Raw genomic sequence first — 13,183 nt, 5'->3', positions numbered from 1 at the left:
CCGTTATTGATGTTAATATTAGAGTTAAGTAAGATAAAATGAAAAATGCTAAAATGAAAATATGATGACTGGGTTCATTAAGAGGTCAGGACAATGGAAAGAGCCAGCTGCAGAAGGCTAATACAAATCTGACGGTCAGGTTGCCTAATGATATGACAAACTTGTGACCTTTCTGAGAAACCAACATCCTGTTGACATCAGCCGATTATCTGACCACAAGAGCACAGTGTCCTTGGCTTTGTGTAAATATTTCCCGCGTCCCCCCTCCCTCTGTTACCCCTGCTATAGTATAAATTCAGCCTTGGGAAAAAATAAAAATTTGTCACCTTGATCAGACTCCTGTCTTGGCGCCCTTCTTTGCATCTCTTGACCCCCACTCTCTCCTAGGTGGTCCCCAACCTCCACTGACTACCCTGTGGGTCAGGGCAAGCAATAGAAAAGAAGCTAACACAGAAAACAAACCAATCCTGCCTGTGATTTGTTTTATACACGTGTGATCTGTAAGACAGATTAGCTCCCTTCAGACGTGGATTACGGATGCAATCTCAATACAGGTTTGAAGTTTAGATAGAGAATAGTGACAAGAAAACCCTTTGACTTTAGATTCTAGCTACTCTCTTCCACCCAGCTTTTCTAAGGATCCATTTGAAGAATTGCTACATGTTATGTGTGCCTGTGTGCACATGGGTGCTCACTTGTGGAGGAGCAGATGGAAGACAGAGAACAACATGGAGGGTCTTCCTCGACTGATCTCCACTTTACAGGGTCTCTCACTGGATCTGGAGTTTAATCAGTTAGACACTTAGGACAAGCTCACCAGCAGGCTGAACCTCTGGCCTCTGCCTCTCCAGGAATGTGCTGCTACACCCAGTTTTTTCCATGGATGTTTTACCTCCGTGTATAGCATATGGGTTCTGGAAATCCAGGCTTGGGAATAAGTGTCTTTACTCACAGATTCATCTCGCTAGCCATCAGTCCTTGTTTTTAATGTGGTAGATAGGCTCTGACAACAATCCGGTTCCTTACACTCTCAACAAATGAAGTTAAAGAACTAGTTCCCCCAAACCAACAAATCCCTAAAACCAGCATTCTAACACACAAAAAGATGTTACCTTTAAATCTTCAAATGTATGTCCTAAGCATTAATAAATATTAACTAATAAATATTTTAAAAATGTTTTGAAATCAAAATACCTTGTAGCAATGTGTCCATTTCTGATTAGCCAGTTGACTAATTCCTTTCCTACAATGCAGTTGGGATGTGTTCTCAACCAGTAACGGTGATCCTGAAATTCCATCCCATTGGTATGATGGCAGATTTTCTTCCACAGATCCTTTAACTGAGCACTGTCCTGCAATCACATCAAAAGCAACTAGGTAACCCCAAGAGGGATGCTGGGTTCTGTTCAGACGCTGTCCTATTGTTCTAAGATCTTAAAAGATCTCAGTTTGGAGTTCTTCACAGTAGCTAACTGTGGTAAGTTAAATAAAAATGGCACACATATGGAAACAATTGAATTTGACTCATTAATTCATAACCTTTTTCTCTTCAAAACAAAATATCCCAAGTGTCTTTTTTTTCCAGTTGATGGCACATATTATTGGCCTCTTAGTTATGTGCAATATAAAATTCTTTGGAGACAAGTCAAGGAAGATAAAGATAATAACCGTTACACGAACCTAAGATAATTATAGCAGTCCACACTGCAGATTCTAGGCACCCTCCCCTATTCTCACCTGCTCAGTAAATGTTTCTGAAGTCTTTGTTGAATAATGTCCTAACCCAAGAAAACTTTCAACAATGTTCCTCAGTTATAAATCCAAACCTAAACTTGTAAGAGTAGATGTTGGGACACAGTCCAAAAATGGAGCTGTGTGAGAATTCTGAGCGTTTGTGAGAAAACTCCAAGAAAACAAGAATGAGTCTTGTGACAGCAATTTCTTCAAAATATGGAATTGTTTTTGGAATGTGTTTTCATGCTTCTCCGAGGTGTAGCGGATAGACATTAAAACAGGCTATGGTTATTTATATGCCTCTATGAAAAAATAAGATTTTGCTACATGTGGCTTGTCCTCCACATGCAGCTTGTTCTTGTGACTGTACACATCACTCATGACTCCTCTGAACCCTCAGAGTATAAACTGTCTAATGTTTAAATAAAGTTGGCTATTGCATAAGACTTTAGTCTGCATCATCCATCAGCTCCATTTTCCCAGGTCCCACACCAGCTAGAGTGGTGAAGAAGTGGCACCTAGTTCAGGGACCTGAAGTAGGTCTGAGATAAGACAGTAGGTACCCTCGCAGGAGTTGAGAATAATGGGGCAGAAACCAGAAAGGGCTGTCTTATATCAAGCTTGTACATCCTTTTTTAAAGTAGGGACACAAATATTAAAATCACAACTATTTGACCACTTGCAAGTTATGACTATAATCTCTGTTTCCAGAAGAAACTCTAGAAGAAGAAATACAGAGTCCAAAAGAACACTAATAGCATATAAACAAGGGGAAGATCCCTGTACAATTTTGGGTAACTTGGACTTTAATTCAGACTGTTATAAAAATTATTAAGATAAAAAGGATATGAATCAGAAGTAAGAAATGACTAATTCCTTGAATGAATATAAACTGAAGGACCAAACCTTAAAACTGGTAAGAGAAGCAAAAAAAGGTAAAAGAAGCAAACTGAAAGTAAAACCAGAGCCAGCAATAACTATGCTGGAGACAAGCCTCCATTGCCTGAAAATGATCCTGAAGCATGAGGTGAGAAATTTGGTAAACAATCTAATCTTATTTTTCCTCTCCATTGCCTGGTGAAGATTTAGGAAAGCCTATAAAAATGCTTTACAACCTAAGCAAGCTAGGACATGGCACAGCAGTGAAAAGGAATCAGTCTCAATTCTTCCCCAGCCTCATGGACTACACTTGATATTTCCAGTGTAATTCAACAAAATCAAAATGCCTATAAGCACTAATCAATCAATCTATTTAAAACTCTAGAAGATGACATTGGGCAGCCCTTGCATTTTATCTTGAGAGGAATGAAAAGACTACAGCTATTTGAATCCAGACTAAAAGCATTTGTGGATCATGGGATCCTTCACTTCCTTTGAACTTACTTATTTTCCCCACGAAATTGTCTCCAACAGGTATTATAACACAAGAGAATAAACCTTTGGAATGGGTTAATTTATACCTTAGGGGCCATAAAATACTAACTGCTTATCTTATTCTTACTCAATTAATAAATCAGGGTGAACCCAATGTCAACAAGTATATGGATTTGATCCTTAATATATTATATTACCCTTAACTAACAATAAATTTTTAAGAGCATTACAGAACTCTATGGATTTGTCAAATTTCATTTGCAGATTATTAGGGAACGATAAGAAGTTATTATCCAGCTGGTAAACTATAATTTTTCTCACACAGACTGAACTTGTGGTTACAAAATCTGTCCACTCTTCTCCCATTCGACTGACAGAACCTTATTTTATTGATGGCTCATCTAAGGTCTTCTTTTTCTTCAGTCCAACAGGTAGAATTGACTGTTCTGATTCATCTATTACAGTTAATTCATAAACCCTTAACTATTGTTTCAGATTCTGCTAATGTTGTAGGATTATTTCCAGCAGTAGAAACTGTTTTAATTTCGTCCTCACATTCTGTTATGATCTCATTACTACAGGAACTACAAAATCCAGGTCAACCATCTACACTTGTGTCTTATTTTTTTTTTTCTCCATCTTTATTAAATTGGGTATTTCTTATTTACATTACAATTGTTATTCCCTTTCCCGGTTTCCAGGTCAACATCCCCCTAACCCCTCCCCCTCCCCAGCCTCCCCCCATTACCACCCTCCCCCAACAATCCCGTTCACTGGGGGTTCAGTCTTGGCAGGACGAAGGGCTTTCCCTTCCACTGGTCTACACTTGTTTCTTACTCACATTCATGCACATTCTAACCTCCCTGATCTCACTGCAGAAGAAATAGGTAAGCTAATTGGGCAGGGATATACATCTGTCATTGCAGATGGATCCACTGAAATATTGTGGATTCCTCTTCAGCTCCCGTAGCCCCAGACCATTAAGGACAACAGCTGAAGGCAAAAAGACAGTGGGAGTCGGGCTGGAGAGATGTCTCAGTGGTTAAGAGCACCCGACTGCTCTTCCAGAGGTCATGAGTTCAATTCCCAGCAACCACATGATGGCCCACAACCATCTGTAAAGAGATCCGATGCCCTCTTCTGGTGTGTCTGAAGACAGCTACAGTGTACTTATATATAATAATGAATAAAAAAAAAAGAGAGAGAGAGACAGTGGGAGTGGATAGCAAACCTCCAGCTAAAGAGTGAAAGGATACTGACCACATCATCAGAAGTCAAGTAGGCCCAGGTTAAGGGCCTGGCATCAAAGGAGAAGTTATTTCACACAGAGCCCTATGGTCACCTGAGAATCTCTTTCTGGCAATGCTAACTGCTTTGACCTGTGTGTCTGCAGTGAGTGCCTCTGAAAATGTTATGTTCCTCAACCTCCTTATTTCAACTAATAGGTCAGATGGATCCAGTTTGGGCTATCTTTACTAAGGACTCTGTGTTCACGCTTGGACCTTGGCACTATAGTAGACTCCTTCATGCATCTGAAGATGGGATTGCATTTAATTTTTCTTTGGTATTTAAATCACTTCCCATTTGCACAGGACATAATTTCTGTGCTCCTATTAAAGGGTAAATAATATGCGCTTACATTCTATAAGAGATCAGAACTACTACTCATATGGATCTCTTTACAAGCTATTCTCTAGATTTTTCTGATCAATATAATAATATAAGCAATCGTGATGAACACAGTTTTGGACCCCTGTTCTTGGTGGCTCAGTACTACACAATGAAGCTTAATGACAACTAGGTTTATCTATAACATCTCAAACCAAAACCACTCTGGATATCCTGCTGTTGGAAATGTTTAAAAAGCTGAGATATCATACCATGGTCAATTATTGGATAAATTCTACCAGGTCCTACTACTTCTAGAGCAGTAAACAAAAAAAACTGAATGTACTGCCTCCCAGTAGGTAGACCCAAATAACTTTCCATTCTAAGTGACCACAAATTCCAACTTAAACTCTGTCTCAACTAAGAAATTCTACTTCTGTCCATGGAAAATGTTTTGATCCCAAATCTGTACCTTTTGTCATATCTTGAAATAAAATTCACATCCTGTCTAATGAAACCAATTTTAGCCTTTGGAATTTCCTGACTCCCTCATTGTTATCAACGTTTTTAGTTTATTTTTCTATGACATAGCTGTGGTATACATTTTACACATTTTTATCATTAAAATATTACTTGAAAGCCAGGCATGCCTTTTAATCACAGCACTTGGGAGGCAGAGGCAGGCAGTTCTCTGTGAGTTCAAGGCCAGCCTGGTCACACAGGGAGAACCAGGGACACATAGTGAAAAACTATGTCTCAAAATAAATAAATAAATAAATAAATAAATAAATAAATAAATAAATTTTTAAAATCAAATATTAATTCTTTCACTAGAAGATCAGATCTCACTGATCTTCTGCCTTTTGAATTATAACCTTTAGAACAAAAGGCTTCTCTTTCATTTCTTTGACTTGGTTTTAGAATTAGGCAAATGTTTTCATATGTAAACTGAGGAAAGAGCCAATTATTATGTCATCTAAACACAGTTGGAATTAAGTTTCAAAGTTCAAATACAACAACAATTTAACCTCAAGTTCAATTCTTGTGTTAAATAAATTCTGATTTTGACAAATGAAAGGAAGAAAAAATAGTAACAGAGTGTGGAAAAAATGCTAGCAAATAAAAGATTAGCTAGCTAATGATTTCCTTGTTTAATTGATATATTTTTGTTTTAGGACAACATCCCACTTAGCTCAAGTTGGTCTCAAACATAAGATTCTCCTGCCTCAGCCTTCCCAGTTTATCTTACAGGCATGCATACCAAGCCCAGCTGACTCTCTTATGTATGTGTGTCTTTAAGAGAATAGAAAGTCAGCATTTTTTACGTTCAAAACTAGCAACAAGTTAGATGCTGGACTGGTACCAGAAGAATTTTGCGTTCATCCTCAGTAGTCTCTGTCCTGATGTAGTTTCGGTTAGCCTGGGGACTCACAGATGTCTCATATGAAGGAACCATAGGAGAACCAGACCGATCCAGTGACAGATTAGTAATGCTGGCTGATCTAGAAATAAAACAAAAAGTAAAATCACAACTTTAAGTTCATCTGAGATCAAAGGGAAGACTCATTTCTATGTGTAGCTGCCAGTGCTAAAGGAACTATAAATGGCTATGCTGACTATCACTGAAGAAAAGTAGGGAAGGACATCAGAAACTATTAATTGACTTTAAAAACTTGAACTGGGGCTGGAGAGATGGCTCAGTGGTTAAGAGCACTGACTGCTCTTACAGAGTCCTAAGTTCAAATCCTGGCAACCACATGGTGGCTCACAACCATCTGCAATGAGATTTGGTGTGTCTGAAGACACCTACAGTGTCATAATAAGTAAATATTTTTTTTTAAAAATTGAACAGTTTAAATATTATGAGAAAAACATTTATATGGTTTGCATATTAGTAGTATTTCAAAGGAAACACACACAAACTCTGCTTGTAAGAAAATACTGGAAAGTCATTTTTCTAGAAAAATAAAAAATAACAACTGTATACAAAAAATAATCTTGCATATCTGGGTTAGAATAAATATGGTCTGAATGCCAAACCAGCCCGCTGCTGTTTTCAAATAGCCCAGAACTAAGAAGAATCAGTTTTGTAGACGAACATCCTGCAATTCATCTGATAGGAACTCTGATCATGAACCCCAAGTAAGCAGAATGTTATGACTCAAGAAAGAATTCTTTTTCTTCTCATTAATAGGGCTATATTGTGTTCAAATATTAAATAAATTTATTTCATCAGTTAAAAAAAGTCATAGAAAATCTGTTTCCTCTCATTATATAAGTATTCACATGTATCCTTAATTTTGCCTCTATGCAAAGCTATCATATGATTTATATCACAACATATATCATATATCAATATCAAGCTTTATTCGTTTTTAATATAATTGGAGATTTGGTTAAAAACAACAAAAAGAACAAAAATGAAATCAAACTTCCGCTTCAACATAAAAGATGAACAGAAACTTCACTAGACACCATGCAGTAGTTTGAACATGCTTGGCCCGGGGAGTGATTCTCTTAGGAGGTGTGGCCTTGTTGGAGGAAGTGTGTCAATAGGAGGGTGGGCTTTGAGAGAGCTTCCTCCTAGCTGTCTGAGGAGCCAGTCTTCTTCTATCTGCCTACAGAATGTGATGTAGAGCTCTCAGCTCCTTCTCCAGAGCCATGCCTGCCTGGATGCTGCCCTGCTTCTCCTCACCTTGATAATGGACTGCACCTCTGAACCTGTAAGCTAGACCCAAATAAATGTTGTCCTTTATAAATGTCGCCTTGGTCATAGTGTCTCTTCACAGCACTAAAACACTAAGACACACTACATAACTCGTTTCTGGGACAATCCATACACTTTTTCACTTAATCCTCACACATTCTGTAGAGTAAGTATTACCAGCTCCATTTTACACATTAGGGGTTAAAAAAAAAAAAACAAGAATCAGGAGCCAGTAGGGTGGCTCAGTGGGTAAAAGTAAAACCTGATGACCTGCATTCAAACCTTGGAACCCACATGCTACCATGTTACTCTCTCATCTTCATGTGTGCTGTAGCATGTGCATATACACATACAAGTAATAATAATAAATGTGTAAATCTTAAACTTTTAGTTTTTTGTTTTGTTTTAATTTTCGAGACAGGGTTTCTCCATTTGCTCTGTCTGTCCTAGAACTTGCTCTGTAGTTCAGGCTGACCTCAAACTCAGAGATCTGCCTGCCTCTGCCTCCCAAGGGCTGAGATTAAAAGCATGTGCCATCACCACATTGGGTAAATGTAAAATAAGTTTTAAATCAAGAATCAGAGATAAAGTTGAGCATGATGGCACATGCCTTTAATTCCAGCCCTTGGGAGGCAGTAGATCTCTGTGAGTTCGAGGCCAACAGAGCAAGTAGTAGTCAGTCAAGGCTAAACAAAGAAACCCTCTCTTGGAAAAACTTAATAATAATAATCATGGTTAAAGAAATTCATCTAAAGTCAGTCCTCTAATAATAAGAGGTCCCATTCAAAATCATAAGTCTCAGATGAAAATTCACTCTCTGTGCATTGTAAAGACAAAATCACTTTAAAATAAGAAATCACTCACAAGTTTAACATAGCTAATATCACCACTCACTTCTTGACATTTTCTTTCAGTGAAAACCTGTCACTGTACCTTATTCAACTAATTTAAGCCTACTCCACAACGAGTATATTTATTCATGCTGCCTAATTCTGTAACATTAATTCCTGAATGCACTCTAATATAGTAGCATCAAGAATAAAAGAAAATTAGTTAACTTTGCTGTCAAAAGTTCTAGTAAATATGCTATGGCAAGGATGCTAACTGAACTTTATTAAGACAGCATTTACTGACTCAATTCTATATCCTGAAGGCCTCCAGCAATCTTCGCATCAACTCAATCACAGGGAGGCATACAAACCAGCAAACTGGAACCTGTGCACATGCTGATGAGAACACTGTGGTGTATCTGACCTTTTAAAACCTGCCTCAGCTCTACCTCCCTCTGGTGCATTTCCCTCCTCTTTACAGCAAAACTCCCATCCCCAATTCTTCTGTTAGATGAACAACCCACCAAGACTGTCTATTATGGTCATCAGTGCGATTTGAAAGTCAATGCAGGGCTTTAATTCATCTTACTTAATTATTAACTCTTCCCTCACTGAACACCTTTTTCCATTTGGCAGCTAACACAAAACCCTCCTAGACGTGCCTCACCTCTCTAGCCTCTCCAGCTCAGTCTCCTCTTCCTGCTCCTCTGTACTTTCCCAATCTCAAGGCTTGGTTCTATTTCCCCTCCAATCACAGTCTCTTTCCTGTTGAGCTGAACCATAGCTTTACACCATTCACTGCTCTAAACCTGTCTTATCCGACATCTCTCTTGGATGTTATCTCAAAGTCAACATGTCTAAATCAAACTGTCACATGTCTAAAATCAAACTGTCACATGTCTAAAATCAAACTGTCACGTCTCCAGCTTCCGCCCTCATTTCAATAAACGGCAGTGCCACACTTAAGCTGCTGGGGTCAAAAAGCCTTAAGACATCTTTGGTGTCCTTTCTTGTTTAGCCTACATTCCACTGATTAGCAAATCCTATTATGTGTACAACCAACATGCATCTAGAATGTGTCCTCTTCTCATGTGTTCATGTCCCTCCCTCACTTCAGTGATGATCTAAGCATATTCTCCAGCCTGGACTGCTGGCTGCTATACCTGCTTCTACTCTCTATATCCTTTAATGCACTCACTGGAGAGATCAGACTTCCTTACAAACAAAATAAATAAATAAGCATTTCATCCTCCAAATACCCCTACTTAATTCTCCAACAAGAGAAAGACTTTATAGACTAGAATGTCATATAATAATCACACAAGGACTGATTGAATTAGAGAAAAACACCACCATTTTGTTAACTTCAGGGCAATAGTCAGAAAAAAGCTAAAACTGATGAAACACTGCAACCTCAAACAACATGTCCCTTATAAATGACATAATCTTAGCAAAAAGATAAGTCAATGTGACCAATGAAATAAATGAAACCAAAGGACACAAAATGTAAAATATAAGACTAAAAACACCTTGACAATATCACAGAACACCTAGATTGCCTTGGATATGTTAGCTGTCCAGACAGAACACCAAAGACACAATCCATTTAAAGTTAAGTCCTTATGCTCTGCAAACAACAGTGTCAAAAAATTAAAAGACAAACAACTATACAAAATATAAAGATGCAATATGTACAAGAAGTTTCACAGACCTAAAGAGCAGAGGCAGCTACACTGTGAGCCATCTTATTGGAAAGATACAAAGGTAGACAGATACAAAGGCAGGCAGATTCCCGAGTTCCAAGTCAGCCTGAGACAGAGTGAGGTTAGGCCCAGCCATAATAGCAGTGGCTGATCTCAGAGGGAGATCCCACCCAGCTAGCTTATCATCTGGCTTACAAAGGCAGGCAGATCTGTGAATTTATTCATAATATTAAAAAAAAAATGTGCTTGCTGTCTTTTTCTAACAATCAGGAGAATGGGGTCATGGAACGTTGATTCGTGGGATAATCAAAGGGAACCTGGAATAAATAACTGAATTGATATGTAAATAAAGGACTGCACATTGATCTGAAAAAGCTGAGCTGTATGGATGAGCTGCCTGGAGATCTCCAGAGAAAACTGTCTCAAACAGAACATGGGCCATCAGCTTGTACCCATGATTTGACTTTCAAGTCATTCTTTTGCCACTCTCTAACACCCCTTCCTCAGAACCCCTCTCCAGGCCAACCCTGGTCCTTAGCAATCTCACAGGAGACAGTCATCCTAGACTCCTGTATGAAAGCATAGCATAGTACCATTAATAATGTCAGAGGTTGGCTCTTTCCCATGGGATGGGTTTCAAGTTGGGTCAGAAATTGGTTGCCCATTCCCTTAATCTCTGTTCTATCTTTAACCCTGCACATCATATAAGCAAACAAATTTTGGGTCAAAAGTTTTGCAGGTGGTTGGTGTCCCCACCTCCCTCCACTAGAAGTCCCAACTAGCTATAGGAGGTAGCATTTCAGTCTCTATATCCCAGCTACTAGGACTCTCAACTAGGGTCACCCCCATAGACTCCTGGAACCCTCCCTGTCCCAGGTCTCCAGCTTGTCTCAGAAATACACCACAATCAATTTCCATTTTCTTTCCCAGCCCACTCCCACCCCTGCTCCCCACACCTAATCCCCAACCACCTCTCCTATCCAGTTCCCTTCCTCCTTCCACCTCCAGTGTCTATTTTATTTCCCCTTCTGAGTGAAATTCAAGCATCCTCCCTTGGGCTGTCCTTGTTACTTAGCTTCTTTGAGTCTGTGGATTATAGCACATTTATCCTGTGCTTCATGGCTAATGTCCACTTATAAGTGAGTACATACCGTGTATGTCTTTCTGTTTCTGGGTTACCGTACTCAGGATGATTTCTTCTAATTCCATCCATTTGCCTGCAGATCTCATAATGATTTTGTTTTTAATAGCTGAGTAGTATTCCATTGTGTAAATGTACCACATTTCTTTATCCATTCTTCAGTTGAAGGACATCTAGGTTGTTTCCAGTTTCTGGCCACTATGAATAAAGCTGCTATGAACATAGTTATGCAAGTGTCCTTGTGCTATGGTGGGGCAATTTTTGGTATATGCCCAGTAATATAGCTGGTCTAGAGGTAGAACTAGTCCCAATTTTCTGAGAAACTACCAAATTGATTTCCAAAGTGGTTGTACAAGTTTGCACTCCCACCAGCAATGGAGGAGTGTTCTTCCTGCTCCACACATCCTCACTATCTTGTGCTGTCACTTGAGTTTTTGATCTTGTCCACTCTGACAGGTGAAAGAAGGACTCTTAGAGTCATTTGACTTGCATTTCCCTGGTGACTAAGGACACTGAACATCTCTTTAAGTGCTTCTTGGCCACTCAAGATTCCTCCCCTTTTTAATTGGGTTTGATGGTGTCTAATTTCTTTAGTTCATTATATATTTTAGATATTAGTCCTCTGTCGGATGTAGGGTTGGTGATGATCTTTTCCCAATATGGAGGCTGCCATTTTGTCCTATTAATGGATGCCATTTGCCTTACAGAAGCTTTTCAGTTTCATGAGGTCCCATTTATTAATTGTTGATCTTAGTGCCTGAGCTACTAGTGTTCTGTTCAGGAAGTTGTCTCCTGTGCCAATGCATTCAAAACGTTTCCTCACTCTCTGTTCTATTAGATTTGGTATATCTGGTTTTATGTTTGGTATGTTAGGTCTTTGATCCACTTGGACTTGAGTGTTGTGCAGGGTAATAAATACAGATTTATGTGCATTCTTTTTCATGCAAACATCCAGTTAGTCCAGCACCATTTGTTGAAGATGATTCCTTTTGTCCATTGTATGGCTTGGGCTTGTCAAAAATCAAGTGTCCATAGGTGTATGGGCTTATATCTGGGTCTTTGATTCTATTCCTCTGATCAACCGGTCAGTTCTTATGTCAATACCATATGGCTTTTATTATTGCTCTGTAGTACAGCTTGACACTAGGGATGGTAACACCACCACCAGAAGCCCTTTTATTATACAGGATTGCAAGATATTCCATGACAAATCCAAATTTAAACAATATCTATCCACAAATCCAGTCCTACAACAGATATTAGAAGGAAAACTCAAACCCAAAGAGGCTAACTACACCCAAGAAAACACAGAAAATAACCCCCACACCAGCAAACCAAAGAAAGGGAAGCGTGCATACCAATGGACTCAATTCCCCAATTTAAAAAAAAAAAAAAACAGACTAACAGAAATGGATACAAAAACCAAAACCAGGACACAACACTCTGCTGCACACAAGAAATACACCTCAGCGACTGATAAATATCACCTCAGAGTAAAAGGGTAAGTTTTCCAAGCAAATGGATCCCATGAAAAAGCTGGAATAGCTATTCTAATGTCTAATAAAATAGACTTTCAACCAAAATTAATCAAGAGACATAAGGAAGAACACTTTATACTCATTGAAGAAAAAAGTCCACCAAGATGACATCTCAACATCTGAACATCTATGCACCAAATGAAAGAGTACCCACATTCAAAAAAGAAAAAGTTACTAAGACTTAAATCACACTTTGAACCACACACATTAATAGTGGGAGACTTCAACACCCCACTCTCACCCATGAACAGGTCATCAAGACAAAAACAAAGCTGAGAAATAATAAAAGCAACAGAGTTAAGAAATCAAATGGACTTACAGATATCTATAGACTATTTCACCCAAATACAATATACCTTCTTCTTCTCAGCATCTCACAGAAACTTCTCCAAAATTGACCATATAGTCCAATCAGAAAGTCAGCAACAACAGATACAAGAAAACTGAAATAACCCCTTGTATCTTATCAGCCCACCATGGATTAAAGCTGGACTTCAAGCACAGACACAACAGAGAACCTACAGACCCCTGGAAACTGAACAACTGTC

At 38.7% G+C, this 13,183-nt stretch overlaps 1 protein-coding gene across 12 annotated transcripts in view; it reads right to left on the bottom strand.

Moving 5' to 3' along the window:
• Pikfyve (phosphoinositide kinase, FYVE-type zinc finger containing) overlaps positions 1 to 13,183 on the bottom strand; it is an 82,435-nt gene that overhangs the window by 51,843 nt on the left and 17,409 nt on the right. For all 12 annotated transcript variants that reach the window (XM_032901252.1, XM_032901253.1, XM_032901251.1 and 9 more), the window contains 2 exons: positions 6,080 to 6,218; positions 1,195 to 1,352 (listed from right to left, as the gene is read on the bottom strand). In XM_032901252.1, the coding sequence (XP_032757143.1) occupies positions 1,195 to 1,352; positions 6,080 to 6,218 (297 nt within the window). The remainder of the gene's footprint in view (positions 1 to 1,194; positions 1,353 to 6,079; positions 6,219 to 13,183) is intronic.

This window comes from Rattus rattus, chromosome 4 (assembly GCF_011064425.1).
Source record: "Rattus rattus isolate New Zealand chromosome 4, Rrattus_CSIRO_v1, whole genome shotgun sequence".
NCBI classification, from domain to species: domain Eukaryota; kingdom Metazoa; phylum Chordata; class Mammalia; order Rodentia; family Muridae; genus Rattus; species Rattus rattus.
Note: the sequence above shows the minus strand (reverse complement) of the source record. Positions and strands in the feature narration are given on the sequence as shown.